Source organism: Zophobas morio, unplaced genomic scaffold, assembly GCF_036711695.1.
Source record: "Zophobas morio isolate AGI-343-1 ecotype UQ-CSIRO unplaced genomic scaffold, CSIRO_AGI_Zmor_V1 ptg000021l, whole genome shotgun sequence".
In the NCBI taxonomy this organism is placed as follows: Eukaryota; Metazoa; Arthropoda; class Insecta; order Coleoptera; family Tenebrionidae; genus Zophobas; species Zophobas morio.
In genome coordinates, this window is record NW_026972126.1 from 13,085,720 (window position 1) to 13,107,850 (window position 22,131).

Consider the following 22,131-nt stretch of genomic DNA (forward strand, 5'->3'; position numbering starts at 1 on the left):
ACGTTTTAATGGATCTCTTTTACGTTCTATTACGCTCTGCTCTATTCACTAACTGAAATTATTTATTGATTTCGTGTTACGCTGTAATAATTTCGATTATCCAGCGGTTTCCACTACAACAAACAGATTGTAATTGTAAACTTGGACAAGTAGAAGTTTGTTTGCGATTAAATACGACGCTCGAAAGCTTTATTAAATATACAGGCTGTTTCACCTCGACAGAGCAAATTATTTTTTCTTTTTGTTTGCGATGTTTGAGGAAAAGTTAGGTACAGAATCGTTATAACAAGAAAAGTTTGTAACAATGAACAACCCAAAGCAACTGACAAGTACGCGTCCAATTAAATTATAATATGCCACTGTTGAAATTTTTTTTGAAGTAGCTTTATTCATTTTCTTTTTGTAGTGGGTAAGGTTAATTCGAACCTAATTTTAAAACGGTTTATTTTTAAATTCGTTACCAGTGCACTATGGATGAGTAGTTGTATATTCGTTTCTAATTAATTAGTTTATAATGCGGTGGTTGGAGTATACGTTGGCAACACTGCATCGTCATAATACCCCGATTAAAATGATGCGTTCTGGTTGGCGTTAATTTATTATGTACTCAAGCGAAAAAATGGCTTTCTTGTCAAATATTTACGTACGTAATTAGAAAAAATTGTGTTTGTTTGCTAACCTCGATGAAATATTAACGATAATTAAAAGCTACATTGTAATTTAATAATAGTTCGTCGTAGTAAGCTACCTGAAATTCGTTGTTTAGTTCCAGATGTAAGATAAAAATAAAGTCTGATATCAGATGGAGGAAAACTCACTGTAATTTTGTAGTTTCTGGAACTTTCTATAAGGAATAAACTAAATTATGTTTCGCAACAACCAAACTATAAATTAAGCCTCCATCTAGATTAAGTGGAACACTCATATTCCACCACAACTTTGTTTGCCAAAATTACGTGTTTCCTTCTTTCTGATGTTAAATTCATCGCTTTCGATTATCTTGTAACGTCGAAAATTTAGTCGAAAACAAAATTTGAAATTCAAATTGTAATAGAAAATATGTATATTAGGTAGGTAATGATATCGAATATACGACACAAACAATAATTTTCGTGTCTTCTCTACCGAAAGCATTAATTTCTTGTGCTGTCTCGGTGAAACAGAATGGATTCCTGAGAGCTTTTAACCTATATTAAGGCCTTACGTCTAACCGTTCACATAAACTTTGTTGTAATTTCCAGGATATAATAACAATAAAAGCATTTTGTTTTGCTGGAATATTGCTAGACTGCTTTGTGCAACCTAAAGTTGCCGGATTAGTAATTGTTTTGGTTTTCATACTTCACAAATTAGAGTTTAACGTTCGTATTAAATTTCAACGGCTTGCTAGCTTGAAAGCTCGACTTGCTCTTATTGTCAGCCAAACAAATCAAATTGGGCGAAAGAGGTTGGGTAGCTAGGTGTAACGAAGCCTATTTGGTCTATTTTTCGACTACTTAAGGGTGTTCATTCCAAAACATTTAAGCTTGAACAACCACAACTAAATTAAAACTACGTGTGTACAACGAAAAATTAAATTAACAGCTCGTTTTCCCACAGGTTTTTCAATGTTTATGTAAATGAATCGCGCGGTTGTGGGATCTATTTTTCCTCTGTGCGTGCTTGCGTGCCGTGCTTTATTTCCCGTTATTCGAAGCAGTGATTGGTTTCGGAGAAAGACCGAAAGAAAATTAGATGATGCGATTTTTTCTGCTACAAAAACCACTCGAGTGTGTACCTAGGTTGTCAGGTCGTTCTCAGGCTTGACGGTTTGTTGTGACTTTTGCGTGAAATACCTTGACATCTTATTTAAATTTTCGTTTATTTTAAATTAATTTTCAACAACTCTTAAGTTTATTTTGGTCGGGTTTTATTTTTATTTCTCGAGTCGAGGGTAATGGAATCCTTTTGATGAATCTCTGATTTCATGTCACCTGTAGTGTAATGAAAGGGTTTCGTATTCCCGTTAAAAAATTGGTGACGTCATTTTAAAATAGTGTTGGTCAAAGAGTGTTAACACATCTAAGGGAAATTTTCTAAATATTGATAATATTGTACACTGATGGAAACTACTGATTCTTTGCCAAAGTAACCACTATTAATATAATATATACTGTTAGCATTGCACCATATTTTAATTTACATATGCACAAAAAGCCTATAAATAATTGTCATTCAATTCCCTCTCATAAATTTAAATGTGTAGGAATTTGCCTTTCATCTCTGCATTAACATCCACCACTGCACATAAACTGACATGAAACGAAATGTCAGTCTGATAATAATTATTACTGTAAATGTTGATAGTGACCTCATTTTCTCTCTATGCATTAAAAAAGCTAAAGCATGGAAACCGACACAGAACTCACGCAAACTCTAATTTTTGTATGAGTTGTAAAATTATCATGATTTTTGTAAGATTTACGAACACGCTGTGAACTACACAGGTGTCTTTGTAGTTTATGAATCCGTACCGATTTTTGACTTAGACATCTGGATTTTTGGTAAAAAAATCAAAACTGTATAATGACTGCATTGGTATCTTGCAAGATTATTGTGAACATGGTAAATAGTTAGCCAAAATTTCGATGTTCCTTCTTGCCAAAAATTGATCATCTCAAAACTTTACTGGATTAATCATGTGTGCCAATGAAGTTGGAAGAAATTATTTTAGGTGACTTCGAGACGATTTGTGAAAGCTTCTATTTAGAAACGAGAACAGGTTAACAAAAATTTCACCTTAGCGAAGATTATACGCAAATTCAAGAAGAATTTCCACTTCTGTATAAAGAGTTCTAGACACGTTGTATCAGAGAAATAGAAGAAGCGGCAGAAGTTTGAATTTCGCTCAAAATTGAAGTTGAAAGAAATTTAAGAATGTTCTAAGAGAATTCTAATCGAAAGCTAGACAAATTGGAAGAATTTCAATTTCAGCGCAATAGGTTCTAGAAGAATTCTAAGAAGAACAAATGTTGAGAATTTCCACGTCGACATAAGATTACACGCAAATTTAAGGACGTTTTGAAATTTTAACTACAGCCGAAAAGATTTTATAGTAATTTTATCAAAGAAACAGAAGAAATAGAAGAAATTTGACTTCAGTTCTAAACTGAAGTTGGAAGACTTTGGCGAGTTTTTGGAAATTCTAGAAGGTTTGTAGTTAGAAACTGAAAAAGATTGAGAAATTTCTAGAAGATTCTAGGAGAATTCTATTCGAAAACAGAAGAATTTTCAACTACAAAGCGTTCTAATTGGAAATAGAAACTAAAGAATTTTGAAAGTTTCCACGTCGCACATTCAAGACGGTTTTGGAAGAATTATATTCGAAAACTGGGTGGGATAGACAAATTTCAGCTTCAGTATAAAGAGTTGTAGAAAGATTCTATCGGGGAATTAAAGAAGCTGCAGAAGTTTGACTTCAGCTCAAGATTGAAGATGAAAGAAATTCAAGAATATTTTGAGAGAATTCTACTTATTCGAAGATGCAATGGGTCAGAAGAAATTCAATTTCAGTGCAAGAGATTCTAGAAGAATTATATTGGGAGATAGAAGAAACACATAGACCAATTTTTATTTTGGTTCAGTATTGAAGTTGAAATTAAAAACTATAAAATGTTGAAAATTTCCATGTCAACAAAAGATTACACACAAATTTAAGAAGGTTTGAAAAAATTCTATTTGAAAGCGATATGACTCCCTTTTAAAACTGAAGTTGGCGGGGTTTAAGGAACGTAAGTTTTAGAATATTTTTTTTAGAAAGAAGAAAATGTTACGAAATTTTTATAAGATTCTAGGAGAATTCTATTCGAAAGCAGAAGAATTTTAACTACAAAGCTTTCCAGTTGGAAATAGAAACTAAAAGATTTTGAAAATTTCCACGACGACACTGGATTATACGCATATTCGAGACTGTTTTAGAAGAATTCTACTTGAAAATTGGGTAGGTTAAAAGAATTTGAACTTGAGTATAAAGAGTTCTAGAAAAATTCTATCAGGGAATAAAAGAAGCAGCAGAAGTTTGACTTCAGTTTAAGATTGAAGTTGAAAGAAATTCATCAATATTCTAAGAGAATTCTATTCGAAGGTGAGACGAATCAGAAGAATTTCAATTTGAGCGCAAGTGTTTCTAAAACAATTCTGTTAGGAAACAGAAGAAGTACCTAGGAGAACTTTGAATTTAGTTCAGTACTAAAGTTGAAATTAGGAACTAGAAAATGTTGAGAATTTCCACGTCGACATAAGATTATACGCGAATTTAAGTAGATTTAAAAAGAATTCTGTTTGAAAGCGACAATAATCAGAAGAATCTTAACTTTAGCCCAAAGGATTTTAGAGGAATTCTATCAAAGAAATAGAAGAAATTTGACTTCAGTTCGAAACTGAAGTTGGAAGGCTTCAGTTAACGTAAGTTTTTGGAAATTGTAGAATGGTTCTATGGAGAAACTAGAAAAGGTTGAGAAATTTTTAGAAGATTCTAGGAGAATTCTATTCGAAAGTAGAAAAAATGTAACTACAAAACATTCTAGTTGGAAACATAAACTAAAAGATTTCGAAAACTTTTACGTCGGTACTGGATTACACGCACATTAAAGATGGTTTTGTAAAAATTATAGCCGAAAACTGGGTAGGTTAGAAGAACTTAAACTGTAGGATAAAGAGTTGTAGAAAAATTCTATCGGGAAAATAAAAGAAGCTGCAGAAGTGTGACTTCAGTTTAAGATTGAAGTTGAAATAAATTCAAGAACATTCTAAGAGAATTCTATTCGAAGGTGAGACGAGTTAGAAGAATGTTAATTTGAAGTTAAGAGATTCTAGAAGGATTCTGTTAAGAAACAGAAGAAATAGGTAGAAGAACTAAGTTCTAGAAAAATTCTATCAAGGAAATAAAAGAAGCTGCAGAAGTTTGACTTTAGCTCAAGATTGGATCTGAAAGAAATTCAAGAATCTTTTAAGAGAATCCTGTTCGAAAGTGGGACGAGTTAGGATAATTTCAATTTTAGCGAAAGATGTTCTAGAAGAATTTTGTTAGGAAACAGAAGAACTTTGGTTTTAGTTCAGTACTTAAGTTGGAACTAGAAATTAGAAAACGATGAGAATTTCCACGTCGACACAATGTTACACGCAAATTCAATGTTTTGAAAGAATTCTGTTTGAAAGCGACCTGTATCAGAAGAATTTTAACCTCAGTCCAAAAAACTTTAGAGGAACTCTATTAAAGAAACAGAAAAAATAGAAAAAAATTGACTGCAGTTCAAAACTAAACTTGGCAGGCTTTAGTGAACGTGAGTTTTGGAAATTGTAGGAGGTTTCTATTTAGAAACTAGAAAATGTTGAGAAATTTCTAGAAGATTCCAAGAGAATTCTATTCGAAAGCAAAATAATTTCAATTACAAAGTGTTCTAGTTAGAAATAGAATCTAAAATATTTTGAAAATTTCCACGCGCCACTGAATTACACACAAATTCGAGATGGTTTTGGAAGAATTATACTGGAAAACTTGGTAGGTTAGAAGAATTTCAACTTCAGTATACAGAGTTGTAGAAATATTCTATCAAGGAAATAAAAGAAGCTGCAGAAGTTTGACTTCAGCTCAACATTGAAGCTGAAAAAAATTTAAGAATGTTCTAAGAGAATTCTATTCGAAGGTGAGACGAGTCAGAAGAATTTCAATTTCAGCGCAAGTGTTTCTAAAAGAATTCTGTTAGGAAACAGAAGAAATACATAGAAGAACTTTCAATTTAGTTCAGTACTAAAGTTGAAATTAGAAACTAGAAAACGTTGAGAATTTCCACGTCGACATAAGATTATAACCGAATTCAAATAGATTTAAAAAGAATTCTGTTTGAAAGCGACAATAATTAGAAGAATTTTAACTTTAGCCCAAAGGATTTTAGAGGAATTCTATCAAAGAAATAGACGAACTTTGACTTCAGTTCGAAACTGAAGTTGGAAGGCTTCAGTTAACGTAAGTTTTTGGAAATTCTAGAATGTTTCTATGTAGAAACTAGAAAAGGTTGAGAAATTTCTAGATGATTCTAGGAGAATTCTATTCGAAAGTAGAAAAAATGTAACTACAAAACGTTCTAGTTGGAAAGAGAAACTAAAAGATTTTGAAACTTTCACGTCGATACTGGATCACACATTAAAGATGGTTTTGTAAGAAGTATACCCGAAAACTGGGTATGTTAGAAGAACTTAAACTTTAGGTTAAAGAGTTCTAGAAAAATTCTATCGGGAAATAAAATAAGCAGCAGAAGTTTGATTTCAGTGTTTAAGATTGAAGAATTTTGTTAGGAAACAGAAGAACTTTGGTTTTAGTTCAGTACTTAAGTTGGAACTAGAAACTAGAAAACGTTGAGAATTTCCACTTCGACACAATATTATACGCAAATTCAAGGTTTTGAAAGAATTCTGTTTGAAAGCGACCTGTATCAGAAGAATTTTAACCTCAGTCCAAAAAATTTTAGAGGAACTCTATTAAAGAAACAGAAGAAACAGAAAAAAACTGACTACAGTTTAAAACTAAAGTTGGAAGGCTTTAGCGAGGGTGAGTTTTGGAAATTCTAGGAGGTTTCTATTTAGAAACTAGAAAATGTTGAGAAATTTCTAAAAGATTCCAGGAGAATTCTATTCGAAAGAAAAAGAATTTCAGTTACAAAGTTTTCTAGTTGGAAATAGAAACTAAAAGATTTTGAAAATCTCCACGTTTTGCACTCGTTTACACGCACATTGAAGACGATTTTGGAAAACTCGAAAAGTAGGTAGAAACAAAAAAATTTCAACTTCAGTGTAAGGAGTTCTAAAAAAAATTCTATCAGGGAAATAAAAGGAGCACCAGAAGTTTGACTTCAGCTCAAGATTGAAGCTGAAAGAAATTTAAGAATGTTCAAAGGAATTCTATTTGAAGGTGACACGAGTTAGAAGAAGCGTAAGAGATTCAAGAAGAACTCTGTTACGAAACAGAAGAAATACATAGAAGGACTTTGGTTTTAGGTCAGTACTGAAGTTGGAACTAGAAAGTAGAAAATGTTGAGAATTTTCACGTCGAAACAAGATTACACGCAAATCTAAGAATATTTTGAAAGGAATCTGTTGGAAAGCGGAATGAATCAGAAGAATTTTTACTTCAGCCCAAAAGATTTTTATAATTCTCTCAAAGAAACAGAAGAAACAAAAGAAATTTGACTTCAGTTGAAAAGTTAGCCAAAGTGAGTTTTTGGAAATTCTAGGAGGTTTCTATTTAGAAATTAGAAAACGTTGAGAAATTTCTAGAAGATTCTGGGAGAATTCCATTCGAAAGCAGAAGAATTTCAACTACAAAGTGTTCTATATCGAAATGGAAACTAAAAGATTTTGAAAACTTCAACGTTGGAATGGAATGGCACCCACATTCAAGAAGATTTTGGAAAAATTATACTCGAAAACTGGGTAGGTTAAAAGAATTTCAACTTTAGAATAAAGAGTTCTAGAAAAATTCTATCAGGGAAATTCAAGAATGTTCGAAGAGAATTCTATTCGAAGGCGAGACGAGTTAGAAGAATTTCAATTTCAGTGGAGCAAGAGATTCTAGAAGAATTCTATTGGGAAACAGAAGAAATTCATAGAACAATTTTGATTTTAGTTCAGTACTGAAGTTGAAATTAGAAACTATAAAATGTTGAGATTTCCTGGTTGAAACAAGAAAGCGTCATGAACCGGAAGAATTTTAATTTCAACCCAAAATATTTTAGTGAAATTCTATCAAAGAAACAAAAGAAATAGAAGAAATTTGGCTTGGCATCAAAAATGAAGACTTAAAGCTTTAGCTAACGAGAGTTTTTGGAAATTCTAGGAGGTTTCTATTTAGAATCTAGAAAATGTTGAGAAGAGTTCTAGAAAAATTCTATCGGGGAAATAAAAGAAGCAGCAGAACTTCGACCCCAGCTCAAGATTGAAACTGAAATACATTCAGGAATTTTCTAAGAGAATTCTATTCGAAGGGGAGACGAGTCAGAACAATTTAACTTTAAGCGTAATAGGTTCTAGAAGAATTCTGTTAGGAATCAGAAGAAATACATAGAACAACTTTGAAATTGAAACTAGGGAATAGAAACTAGAAGATGTTGAGAATTTCCGCGTCGACACAAAATTACATGCAAATTTAAGAGGATTCTCAGAGAATTCTATTTGAAAGCGACATGAATCAGAAGATTTTTAACTTTAGTCCAAAAGATTTTAGAGGAATTTTATCAAAGAAATAGAAGAAATTTGACTTCAATTGACAACTGAAGTTGGAAGTCCTTAGCTAACGTAAGTTTTTGGAAATTCTAGAATGTTTCTATTTACAAACTAGAAAAGGTTGAGAAATTTCTAGAAGATTCTAGGAGAATTCTATTCGAAAGTAGAAGAATTGCAACTACAAAGTGTTCTAGTTGAAAATAGAAATTAAAAGTTTTTTAAAAACTTGCACGTCGGCACTGGATTAAACGCACATTCAAGGCGGTTTTGGAAGATTTATACTCGAAAACAGGGTAGATTAGAAGAATTTCAACTTCAGTATACAGGATTCTAGAAAAATTCTATCAGGGAAATCAGAGAAGCAAGAGAAGTTTGACTTCAGTTCAAGATTGAAGGTGAAAGGAATTCAAGAATTCTGGGCGAATGTGAGACGAGTTAGAAGAATTTCAGAAGAGTTAGGAAAGAGAAGAAACACATAGAAGAACTTTGATTTTAGTTCAGTACTCAAGTTTTGAATTAGAAACTAGAAAATATTGAGAATTTCCACGTCGACACAGAATTACACGCAAGTTCAAGAAGGTTTTGAAAAAATCTGTTTGAAAGCGACAAAAATTAGAAGAATTTTAACTTCAGCCCAAAAGATTTTAGAGAAATTCTATCAAAGAGACAGAAGAAATAGAATAAATTTGATTGCAGTTCAAAACTGAAATTGGAAGGCTTTAGTGAACGTGAGTTTTTGGAAATTCTTGGAGGTTTCTATTTAGAAACTAGAAAAGGTTGAGAAATTTCTAAAAGATTCTAGGAGAATTCTGTTCCAAGGCAGAAGAATTCCAACTAAAAAATTATTCTAGTTGGAAATAAAAACTAAAAGCTTTTGAAAATTTCCACGTCGGCACTGGATTACCCGCACATTCGAGAACGGTTTTGGAAGAATTATACTCGAAAATTTGATAGGTAGGGAGAATTTCGACTTCAGTATACAGAGTTGTAGAACTATTCTATCAAGGAAATAAAAGAAGCAACAGAAGTTTGACTTCAGCTCAACATTGAAGCTGAAAAAAATTTAAGAATGTTCTAAGAGAATTCTATTCGAAGGTGAGATGAGTTAAAAGAATTTCAATTTCAGCGGAAGAGATTCTAGAAGAATTCTGTTTGGAAACAGAAAAATTACAGAGAAGAATTTAGAATTTAGTTCAGTACTGAAGTTGGAATTAGAAACTAGAAAATGTTGAGAATTTCCACGTCCACGCAAGATTACAGACAAATTCAAGAGGGTTTTGAAAGAAATCTCTTTGAAAGCGACATAAATCAAAAGAATTTTAACTTTAGTCCAAAAGATTTTAGAGGAATTTTATTAAAGAAATAGAGGAAATAGAAAAAAATTGATTTCAGTTCAAAACTGAAGTTGGAAGGCTTTAACGAACTTTAGTTTTTGGAAATTCTAGAGGTTCCTATTTACAAGGTTGAAGAAAAGTTGAGAAATATCTAGAAGATTATAGGAGAATTCTGTTCGAAAGCAGAAGAATTTCAACTACAAAGTTTTCTAGTTGGAAATAGAAACTAAAAGATTTTGAAAATGTCCACGTTGGCACTCGTTTACACGCACATTGAAGATGGTTTTGGTACTCGAAAACTGGGTAGAAAGAGAAGAATTTCAACTTCAATGTAAAAAGTTCTAAAAAAAATCTACCAGGGAAATAAAAGAAGCAGCAGAGGTTTGACTTCAGCTCGAGATTGAAGGTGAAAGAAATTCAATAAAGTTCTAAGAGAATTCTATTCGAAGGTGAGACGAATTAGAAGAATTTCAATTTAAGCGCAAGGGATTCAAGAAGAATTCTGTTAGGAAACAAAAGAAACATATAGAAGGACTTCGGTTTTAGGTCAGTACTGAAGTTGGAACTAGAAACTAGAAAATGTTGAGAATTTTCACGTCGACACAAGATTACATGCAAATCCAAGAAGGTTTTGAAAGGATTCTGTTGGAAAGCGGAATGAATCAGAAAAATTTTTACTTCAGCCCAAAAGATTTTTATAATTCTCTCAAAGAAACAGAAGAAATAAAAGAAATTTGACTTCAGTTGAAAAATTAGCCAAAGTGAGTTTTTGGAAATTCTAGGAGGTTTCTATTTAGAAACCAGAAAAGGTTGAGAAATTTCTAGAAGATTCCAGGAGAATTTTATTCGAAAGCAAAAGAATTTCAACTATAAAGTGTTCTAGTCGGAAATAGGAGCTAAAAGATTTTGAAAATGTCTACGTCGGCACTGATTTATATGCACATTCCAAACGGTTTTGGAAGAATTATATTCGAAAACTGGGTAGGTTAGAAGAATTCCAACTTCAGTATATAGAGTTGTAGAAATATTCTATCAGGGAAATAAAAGATGCAGCTCAAGATTGAAGCTGAAATAAGTTCAAGAATGGTCTAAGAAAATTCTGTTCGAAGGTGAGACCATTTGGAAGAATTTCAATTCCAGCACAAGAGATTCTAGAAGAGTTAGGAAGCAAATAAACACATAGAAGAACTTTGATTTTAGTTGAATACTGAAGTAGGAATTAGAAACTATAAGATGCTGAGAATTCCCACGTCGACACAAGATTACACGCAAATTCAAGAAGGTTTTGAAAAAAATCTGTTTGAAAATGACATGAAGAATTTTAGCTTCAGCCCAAATGATTTTTGAGGAATTCAATTAAAGGAACAGAAGAAATAGAAGAAATTTGGTTGCAGTTCAAAACTGAATTTGGAAGGGTTTAGCAAACGTGACTTTTTTTGAAAATTCTAGCAGGTTTCTGTTTAGAAACTAGAAAAGGTTGAGAAATTTCTAGAGGATTCTAGAAGAATTTCAACTACAAATCGTTCTAGCTGGAATTAGAAAGTAAAAGATTTTGAATATTTCCACGTCAATGCTCGTTTACACGCACATTCAAGACGGTTTGGAAGAATTATATTTGAAAACTGAGTAGGTTCGAAGAATTTCAACTTCAGTATAAAGAGTTCTAGAAAAATTGTATCAGAAAAAAGAAAAGAAAAAAATCAGAAAAGGTTGAGAAATTTGTATATCAGTCCAAGAGTTCACGCAATTTCAAAAATGTTCTAGGAGAATATACTGAAGTTGGAAGAAAAGTTAGCTAACATTAGTTTGAAGAGATTCTAAAAAGCTTCTGTTTAGAAACTTGAAGGACAGATAATCCCTGAAACTACTGGAGCAATTTTGAAATCGTATATGTATATATAAGTATATATTTTGGGAAAATCGTACAGATGGTAAAACGCTAACCCAAGTGTGTCTGATGATTTCCACCAAAAATATGATGAGGTCACCCCAAAATTTTGCGTAATAAATGTTATTTAATTTGCATAAAATAATGTACTCTTATACTTATAGTTCATGAAACCGACTTGATGTTTTACCCTTACATTTATGAAAAAAAAAAATTAAATTGTAGAACAACATATAATTTACTTTGAAACTGCAAAACCAAATGCTAGAAAACACGCTACAAATCTGCACACATATTTTTATTTCAATTGAAGCGATTATCTAAAAAAAAATAATTTCCCAAAATCAGATTTTATAATTTTTCTAAGGAGCGAAGTTTGTTAAAGTGTACTTCAGAAACGAGGGAAGTTCTAATTAAGTAACTCTAGACTAATTTTTTTATTGTTTGCAAGAAAATTTTAACATCGAATCGATGTTAAACTGTCCAAGATTGTTTCAAATGAAAATTATCTACTAAATTAAGCATATGGGATAAGTTATGACTTTTAGCACACAAAACATCAACATAAGTTCTAACCGACAGTCTTCTCGTCAAAACCGCTTCGGTTCATCCTTAAACGTCCTTGTGCCTGTACGCTACCTGTCTTTATTTATATTTTAGCACCGTCGTAAATTCTGCAGGGAATTCATGTTCATTTATATTCGACATCCTTCAAAGTTAAGGCACCCTTCCTGCCATGTGAATAGACTCAGCCATTTCACAAAACTTACAAAAGTAGGGATCAATGATCAGCGTGACAAGCGTGACGGTGATTTGTTAGGGCCGATAACGTTCCAGGCTGGGATGTTATCGTAAGTGATGAAAGTTCAGGACTCTCAAATTCGACCAACTTCCAACTTGCAGGATTACAACTGCTTAGCGATAAGAAAACACATTCCTCGATACAAATCACAAAACTTTGCGTTCCATTTAAATTAGCGGCTTAATAGTTAAATTGCTAGCTGGAAAGAGGAAAAGCAAAGGTTCACGTGCTACACCGGGCAGGCTTAATTATAGCGAAGAAAAAAGGGCTACATTACGTTGTAATCGAAAACTAACTGGGTTGTGAGGGTCTAATTTGGTTTAATTATCTTCATCAGGAGTGTTTAAAGCGTGAAATGGAAACTGATTTGTTGAAGGGCGGTGGAAGCTGCAGTGAATCACCTCTGCCATAAAACACCCAAAAGAGAGTAAGCAATTTTCTCTAGAACGGAAACTAGTTGTGGAGAAAAATTGGATAATTGGTAATTAATATTTTACATAAAGGTTCAGGCTGGGAAATTAGTTTCAGACATGTTGTTTGACGGGTGGGTGTTGGTGTTGTGGTTTTCGTAAGGGCGGTCAGAAATTGGGGTCTAACTATGAGGAAATTTTGTTCAATATCCCAAAGGTGATACCAAAGAAAACTTACGGCTAATTTATACTTTCATTTCTAGCTACTCTAACTTATCTAGGTATACAAGGTGATTTAGAAATATATGCAATAATTGGTCAGTGCGAAAGATTATTATTAGTTGTAGAAACAAATAGTGGTCCTGAGAAGGACCGATTTTTGGTAATGCTTCATGATGATCGAATTTTTATTCTGGCGGATGTTTAGTCCTTGTCACAACGATTCCACATTGTTTATTAGAACAATACAGGTTCTAGCACGTCGCAACATGTTAGCACGAATACGTCAAAAAATTCCGGGGGTTCCACGAGCTCTAGCTGCCACTTCGACTTGTTGTTGAAGCTCTTTAATAATTTCTGGACACTAATGATTTCCATAAACTAACTGTTTCATCCAACCCCACAGACAAAAATCGCACGGATTGAGATCGGGTGAACGCGGAGGCCAAGCTTGCACTTTTTGCACGTGGTAAGGATCCATGCCTTGTTCTTTTAATGTGCGATGCACCACAAACTGTGAAACTCCAACTTCAGCTGCAAGTCGGAGTGCAATCGATGCCAAAGTAACACTTATCTTATTAATAAACTATTTTCTAACAGCGTCATCAAACTAACGCCCATAAGACAGAGAAAAATACAACCCCAAACTACCACGTTAGGCTCGAAACATCACAAGCAAATAACTGGCCATTTTCGCCTGACAGAGGCGCTAAACTCTCCTCTTGTTCCCCTTTTCTCATTCCAGAGCCCATTTATATGGCAACTTATGACAACAGCATAACCAGAAAAAATCGAACTCGGAATGATTCTCGAGCACTGCGTTAGGTTCGGTTCGAAACGAGCAAAAACGCTTCTTTCTAAATTGTTAAATCTGTCTCTCACGCTTCAAGAAATGGACAAATTAAATATTGATCTTGTCAGTTCAGAAAGACGAAGTTCTCACAAACTCGCTCTTTATTTAAATTCCTTTTGCTTTCGGACTATTAATTGGTAATAAGGAGTTGCTTTGAGCCGTTTAAAATGTTTACGGGAGAGTGTTTGCATTTGTGTCGTTAAAATAACGCGTGTAGGATGGTGCAGACTGTTTGGGTGTTGAAAGGGAGAAATGGAGGTTTGTGTCTGCGGCGAGGTTTGATTGGAATTGTGGCTGAAATTGAGTGCTGAAATCGAAGTAATGAATAAAGAGTGGATTTAAAAAAAAAAACAAAAAAGGCCGTAAAATGGGCGATAAAAACAGGGGATTTAGGCCCGAAAAATGGCAAAATAGGCGCTTTAGGCAAGTTTTAGAAAAAATAAATTTTTGGCAACGTCTGGCTTTTTGAGATCTACATTAATCTCTAGTAGATGCTAAGATAAAACTGATTTTGGTAAATGACATGCCCTTTAAGAAAAGAGAGGGTGGGTGGGCGGCGCTAGTACTTGTTAGAATAAGACTGATTTTGACAAATGAGATAGTTTTCAAAAATTGATATATTATTATGCGAATTTTTTGGAATTAATTTTACAACTAGTTTTTACATTTGAATTGTGCAACATTAATAATTTATACTTACAATTTTTCCACAGGCTTTACAGAACAATTCGCTGTTTTCTATTTGAAAAACGTCATTGCTTTTCATCCATTCCCTTAACTTTAAAGACGATTTGACTTTGCGCATTTTTAAAAATGGTGTTTTGTGATTTTTCTTTCATTTTTCCATTTTTCGAAATTTCAATTTTGGGATTTTTTTCTATTTATTATTCAAATTTCTGATGTTTCAATTTTACGTTTTTCCAATTTTCTCCTCTTCAATTTTACGATTTTTAAATATCTGGTTCTTGCAATTTTTCAAATTTGAATTTTATATACTCTCAGTTTTTCGATTTTTCATTTCTTCAATTCTTTAATTGTAATCTTTTTTAGGTTTTTCATTTCAGTTTTTCAATTTTTTAAATTTTGATTTTTCGACTTCACTTTTTTGACATTTTGATAATTTTTTTCTCAGTTTTTGGATATCTCTGTTTTGAGATTTTTCAGTTTTTCCACTTTTCAGCTTTTTTCATTTTCCGATTTTTCGAAATTTCAGCTTTGGAATTTTTCAGATTATTTATTATTCCATTTTTTTTTTACATTTTCTTAATTTTTCCGGATTTTCAATTATACAATTTTTAAGTATTTCGATTTTTCAATTTTTGACTTATTTAAATTCTCAATTTTTCGATTTTTCAATTAATTAATGTTTTGTTTTTACCTTTTCTTGACTTTCGACGGTTTCGATTTTCCAATTCTTTGATTCTTCAATTTTTCCATTTTTCAGGTTTTTGATTTTTCAATTTTTCTATTTTTCAAGATTTCGATTTTTCGACTTCAATTTTTTGATGTTCCGATTTCTCAATTTTTGAATTTTTTAATTTCACAATTTATGGATATTTCGGTTTTAGGGTTTTTCAGTCTATTTATTATTCCATTTTTCGGTTTTACTATTTCTCAATTTTTCAATGTCACGATTTTCAATTTTTTGATTTCTCAGTTTTCCGATACATATTTCAATTTTAGGTTTTTCCTATTTTTCTCCTCTACAATTTTACGATTTGGTTTTTGCAATTTTTCAAATATGACCTTTATAAGCTCTAACTTTTTGAATTTTCATTTCTTTAGTTCTTTAATTTTTAAATTTTTTAGGTTTTTGATTTTTCAATTTTTCAAGGTTTTGATTTTTCGACTTTACTTTTTTGACTTTTCGATTTCTCATTGTTTCAATTTTTTAATTTCCCAGTTTTTGGATATTTCAGTTTTGAGATTTTTCGGTTTTTCCATTCTTCGATTTTTCTTTCATTTTTCAATTTTCCGAAATTTCTGCTTTGGGATTTTTCAGATTATGTATTTATTCCATTTTTAGGTTTTGAAATTTCTTAATTTTTCAATTTTCCCACTTAACGGCTTTTATAAACCCAGCCTTTAAATTTTGCAATATTTAAATATTTCGATTTTTCAGTTTTTCAATTCTTCAATTTTTCGATTTTTCAGGTTTTTGATTTTTCAATTTTTATATTTTAAGGTTTCGATTTTTGACTTCACTTTTTTGATTTTTCGATTTCTCAATTTTTCGATTTTTTAATTTCTCAGTTTTTGGAAATTTCAGTTTTGTGATTTTCCAGTTTTTCTTTCATTTTTCAATTTGATCGAAATTACAGTTTTGGGATTTTTCAGATTATTTTCCATTTTTACAATTTCTTAGTTTTTCAATTTTCCCACTTTAAATTTTGCAATATTTAAATATTTCGATTTTTCAGTTTCACAATTCTTCAATTTTTCAATTTTTCAGGTTTTTGATTTTTCAATTTTTCTATTTTTTGAGGTTTCGATTTTTGACTTCACTTTTTTTTGTAATTTTCTAGTTTTTCTTTCATTTTTCAATTTGATCGAAATTTCAGGTTTAGGATTTTTCAGTTTATTTATTATTCAATTTTTCGATTTTACAACTTCTCAAAATTTCAGTTTCACGACCTTAAATTTTTAATTTCTTAGTTTTCCCATGTTTCAAGTTTACGTTTTTCCAATTTTTCTCCTCGACTTTTCATTTCTTCAATTCTTTAAATTTTAAATTTTTTAGATTTTTGAATTTCCAGCGTTTGAATTTTTTAAGGTTTTGATTTTTCTACTTCACTTTTTTATCTTTTTGATTTCCCATTTTTTCAATTTTTTAGTTTCTCAGTTTTTGGATATTTTAGTTTTGAGATTTTTCAGTTTTCCATTTTTCAGTTTTTCTTTCATTTTTCAATTTTTCGAAATTTCAGCTTGGCGACTTTTCAGATTATTTATTATTCCATTTTTAAAAATTTCGATTTTTTAATTTTTCAATTTTTGTCTTATTTAAATTCTCAATTTTTCGATTTTTCGATTAATCGATGTTTTGTTTTTACTATTTCTTGACTTTCGACTCTTTTGATTTTACAATTCTTCAATTCTTTAATTTTTCGATTTTTCAGGTTTTTGAGTTTTCAGTTTTCTATTTTTAAGGTTTTGATTTTTCGACTTCACGTTTTTGATTTTTCGATTTCTAAAATTTGTTTTTTTAATATCTCAGTTTTTGGATATTTCACTTTTGGGATTTTTCAGTCTCTTTATTATTCAATTTTTCGATTTTACTATTTCTCAATTTTTCAAATTTACGATTTTTAAATTTTCAATTTCTGTTTTGCGATGTTTCAATTTTACTTTTTTCCAATTTTTCTCCTCTTCAATTTTGAGATTTTAAAAATATTTGGTTCTTGCAATTTTTCAAATTTGACCTTTCTAAACTCTCACTTTTTCGATTTTTCATTTCTTCAATTCTTCAATTTTTCAATTTTCTAAGGTTTTGATTTTTTGACTTTTTGATTTCTCATCTTTTTAGTTTTGAGATTTCTCAGGTACATATTCCATTGCTCGGTTTTTCTTTCATAGTTCAATTTTTCGAAACTGAAGTTTTGGGATTTTTCAGATTATTTGTTATTCAATTTTTCGATTTGACAAAATTTCTCGATTTTCAATTTTTTGATTTCTCAATTTTTTGATGTTTCAGTTTTACGTTTTTTCAATTTTTCTCTTCAATTTTACGATTTTTAAATATTTCGATTTTTAAATAAGTATTTCAATGTCTGACTTTTCTAAATTCTCAATTTTTCGATTTTTCAATTAATCAATAATTTGATTTTCCCATTTCTTGACTTTCGACTGTTTCGATTTTTCTGTTCTTCAATTTTTGAATTTTTCGATGTTTCAGGTTTTTGATTTTTCCATTTTTCGATTTTTTGACTTCACCTATTTGATTTTTCGATTTCTCAATTTTTTAATTATGAACATTCCGGTTTTTCAATATTTCAGTTTTTTTCAATATTTTGATTGTTCGACTTTTTGATTTTTGACTTCTGGATTTTTCGATGTGTAGCTTTATTTACTTTTTCGATTTTTGAATTCTTCGATTTTTAAATTTTATATTTTTCAATTTTTTGATATTTTAATTCTTCAACTTTAAAATTTTAGATTTTTCGATTTCTCGATTTTTCATTTAAGTTCTTCGATATTTCAGTTTTTCAAGTTTTCGAATTTTTCAAATGTTTCGATTTCTTAATCTTTCGATTTTTCGACTTCCCGGTTTTAGATTTTCTGTTTTTCAATTTATCGTTTCTTCAAATTTTGGAATTTTTCATTTTTTATTTTTCAAATTTTTCGATTTTTCAATGCTTTGTTCTCCCGATTTATCGAGATTTGGATGTTTCGATTGTTCCATTTTACGATTTAACAATTTTTCCATTTTTAACATTTTGATTTTTCGATCTTTTGATTTCTCGATTTCCTGGTTTTTGGATGTTTCGATTTTCAATTATCAAATTTTTCTCATTTTTCATTTCTTCAATTCCTCAATTTTTCAATTTTTTAAGGTCTTGATTTTTCGACTTCATTTTTTTGACTTTTTGATTTCTCAGTTTTTCAGTTTTGAGATATCTCAGTTTTTCTTTCATAGTTCAATTTTTCGAAATTTAAGTTTTGGGATTTTTCAGATTATTTATTATTTAATTTTTCGATTTGACACAATTTCTCTTTTCAATTTTTCGATTTCTCAATTTTTTGATGTTTCAGTTTTAAGTTTTTTCAATTTTTCTCTTCAATTTTACGATTTTTAAATATTTCAATGTCTGACTTTTCTAAATTCTCAATTTTTCGATTTTTCAATTAATCAATACTTTGATTTTTTTCTTGATTTTCGATTGCTTCGATTTTACTGTTCTTCAATTTTTGAATTTTTCGATGTCTCAGGTTTTTGATTTTTCAATTTTTCGATTTTTCGACTTCACTTTTTTGATTTTTCGATTTCTCAATTTTTTAATTTTGGACATTCCAGTTTTTCGATATTTCAGTTTTCTTCAGTATTTTGATTCTTCGACTTTTTGATTTCTTACTTCAGGATTTTTCGATGTGTCGCTTTATTTAGTTTTTTGATTTTTGAATTTTTCGATTTTTAAATTTTAGTTTTTTCAGTTTTTTGATATTTTAATTTTTCAACTTTAAAAATTTTAGATTTATCGATTTCTCGATTTTTCATTTCAGTTCTTCGATATTTCAATTTTTCAAGTTTTCGAATTTTTCAAATGTTTCGATTTCTTAATCCTCCGATGTTTCGACTTACTGGTTTTAAATTTTCTGTTTCTCAATTTATCGTTTCTTCAAATTTTCGATTTTTTATATTTTCATTTTTTAAATTTTTAGATTTTTCAATATTTTGATTTCCCGATTTATCGAGATTTGGATGTTTCGATTGTTCAGTTTTACGATTTAACAATTTTTCAATTTTTAACTTTTTGAATTCTCGATTTTTTTGATTTTTCGATTTCCCGGTTTTTCGATGTTTCGGTTTTCAATTATCCAATTTTTCGATGTTTTATTTTTTTAAATTTAGGAGTTTTGTTTTCTCAATTTTTCGTTATTCCATTTTTAAATTTTAGATTTTTGAATTTTTCTTTCTTTCGATTTTTTGATGTTTCGGTTTTTCGATTTTCACTTCTTCGATATTTCTATTTTTCAATTTTTCGATTTTTTAACTTTTACATTTTTCGCTTTTTCCATTTTTCGGTTTTACGATTTTTTTAAGTTTCGATTTCTTGACATCTTTGTTTTTCGACTTATAGATTGCTCGATTTTTCAAATTTTCGATTATTTTAATTTTTCATTTTTTTCTCAGTGGTAATATCACACAATCTATCGAAAATAACCACAAAAATTGTTTCCAAAACAAAAATAACCACATTTTCAACAATATTGTTAATTTATTAGAGTCGACATTGGCTTGAGCGCGCTCTGGGCTGTAGATCAAACTAGTTCTCAGGAGACGAGGTGTTTTAATTATTTTTATAAACACACATTGAGTAACAGCTGCGCAGAAGCTTTTAGCATTGTGATACCTACTTACCGTAGGTGTCTTTGTGTGGTGTTTCTTGTTGTCAATAATATCAACTTCAAAGAATTTTTTTTTAATTTTTAGCTCTCCGGATATGACAACCATTTATAAAAAAAACAGACAACGTTATTATCTTCTAAAGATGTTTAGAAGTTGCAAGTTTCAATATTTTCTTTGGCATATATTCTGTAATACTTGCAGCACGTGATACCAAAAACCTGTTCTCGAATTCAGTCTAAAATTTTTGTTTACTATATTTTTGACAAGTACGCCGAAAACGTGTTGTATGTATGAAATGAAAAAAATATCACTTTGACGGCTCTGCTTTAACCCAGTATTTCCCTCCCCCGAAAAGATCACATGCCAGTAAATTTTAATTAGGTATTTGTAGAAGAACCCGCACATTAGACACAAAAACGCAGGGTCGGCTCATTTATCATTCACTCTAACCACAGACAATTTCCCTCTTTAATGTATTAATAAGTCCATTCATAAATAAAATTCATTAGTCTGTGCGCATCATCAAAAATTAGCGAGGTGTGTACGAGCAAACACGGCCGACTAGGCAAATCCAATAACGCATCTCCATCCTTGAGCAAACTGATGACTTTATCGGATTTTTCCCGATGGATTTTGTTTTTTGTTTGTGTGTAATATAGTCGAACTAACTCGGTTTATTTCTGTTCCAGAGTCGGAGTCAGGGTCAGGATCGGGGATAGAAGTCGACCCGAACCTTCCTTATCCAGGGATCGCTCCCATAGCTTTACGATATCTGTCTCAAACCACCAGACCTCGGAGCTGGTGCTTGGCGCTCATCTCTAATCCATATCCTTTGCATATGCATACGTTTTTTACTTGTTTACAAGGGAAAGTGGGAATTGTGGAAGGTAGGAATGTTGCGGTTTAAATGGGAAGGGTTGATAATGGCCAAATCGATTGCGTTTACTGCGGAAGTGTATGTTGTGATAAAATGTTTATATTGTATTTATGAGTGGTCGTTGTGTCGTGTTAAAATTTTCCATTACGGGGTTTTACAAATTTAATTGTAAGCCACGAATTGTCGATAATTCGTGTTGCTAAAAAAATAGGGAATTAGAGCTGGCTGTGTTTTACAGGTGCAGTTGGTATTATATATATTTGTGCGATACCTTGTAAATGAAATCAGCTTAGTGGTCGTTGTGGTTACATATTTTAACTAACTATATAGTTGTTCCATTGATTGTTAGGGGAACTAATAGATCAGAAAAAATCTTAATAATCACAGAAACAATTTTCTTGCACCTCGTTTATAATGGACATTTTTGAGTTTTATTGTTTATGACAGTTTTTGTAATAGTAAAGTTAAATTTTTAGAAAATCACTAAGAATAAATCTGGCTACAAAAAGTGTTGGAGGTATAATTAGAATAGTGATAAAATAATCAAAAGTAGTTAAGTTTATTGTAAGTGACACTGTGTCTGCTACGCCATTCTGATTTTTGGAAGCTGAACATAACAAAGAATAAATGAAAGCAGACGAAAAACGAATCGATAAAATAAAGTAATTTTTCGACATTCGTCGCCATTCAAGCAGGGAAAGAAAATGGCACAATTTACTTAAATTGATTTACAAAGTAAAACAATGGAAAGCGCGCAATTTCCAACAACTAAGTTAAGATTATTAGGTTGATTCAAACGTTTTTTAAGTTTCAAATACAGTTTTCGCCTGAAGTGATTCGTCAAAATAATAAACTAGATCGTAGCACCTTCGATTTCGCAGACAGCGCAGGTAAATTTTGTTTTTCGTTGGAAATTGCTTTCTTTTTTACTTCTTGAGCGTTAGTTAGCCTAGAGTATGAAAAAATAGGTCTCCTGTTTTCATCTGTCCGTCTGTCTTTTTGTTGACCATCCAGATTTTTGGAAAAAATAAAAATTGTAGATATGACAATTTTTCAAATGTTCGATTTTTCAATTTCTCTGCTTTTCAATTTTAGTTTCTCTATTTTTCGATATTTCAGTATTGGGAATTTTCAGTTTTTTCCTCTTGATTTTTAGATTTTTCAATTTTCCAATTTTTCAATTTTCTAAATTTTCAGATTTTCTATTTTTTAATTTCTCCATTAAGCATTTTTTTCATTTTCCCATATTTGATTTCCCCACATTTCTTCAACGTTTCGATTTTCCAGTTTTTCAATTCTTCAGTTTACCAATTTTATAAATTTTCAATTTTTGGCTTTCGATTTCTCGATTTTTCAATTTTTCAATTTCTCGGTTTTAGATTTTTCGGTTTTTCAATTTTTGACTTTTTGATTTGAACATTGTACTAT

The 22,131-nt window shown here is 30.8% G+C and overlaps 1 protein-coding gene across 1 annotated transcript in view; it reads left to right on the forward strand.

Moving 5' to 3' along the window:
• Positions 1 to 22,131, forward strand: part of LOC135132913 (voltage-dependent T-type calcium channel subunit alpha-1H-like) — a 111,132-nt gene that overhangs the window by 29,168 nt on the left and 59,833 nt on the right. Inside the window, exon 3 of the mRNA XM_064061131.1 lies at positions 20,516 to 20,713. Coding sequence (XP_063917201.1) covers positions 20,516 to 20,713 — 198 coding nt within the window. The remainder of the gene's footprint in view (positions 1 to 20,515; positions 20,714 to 22,131) is intronic.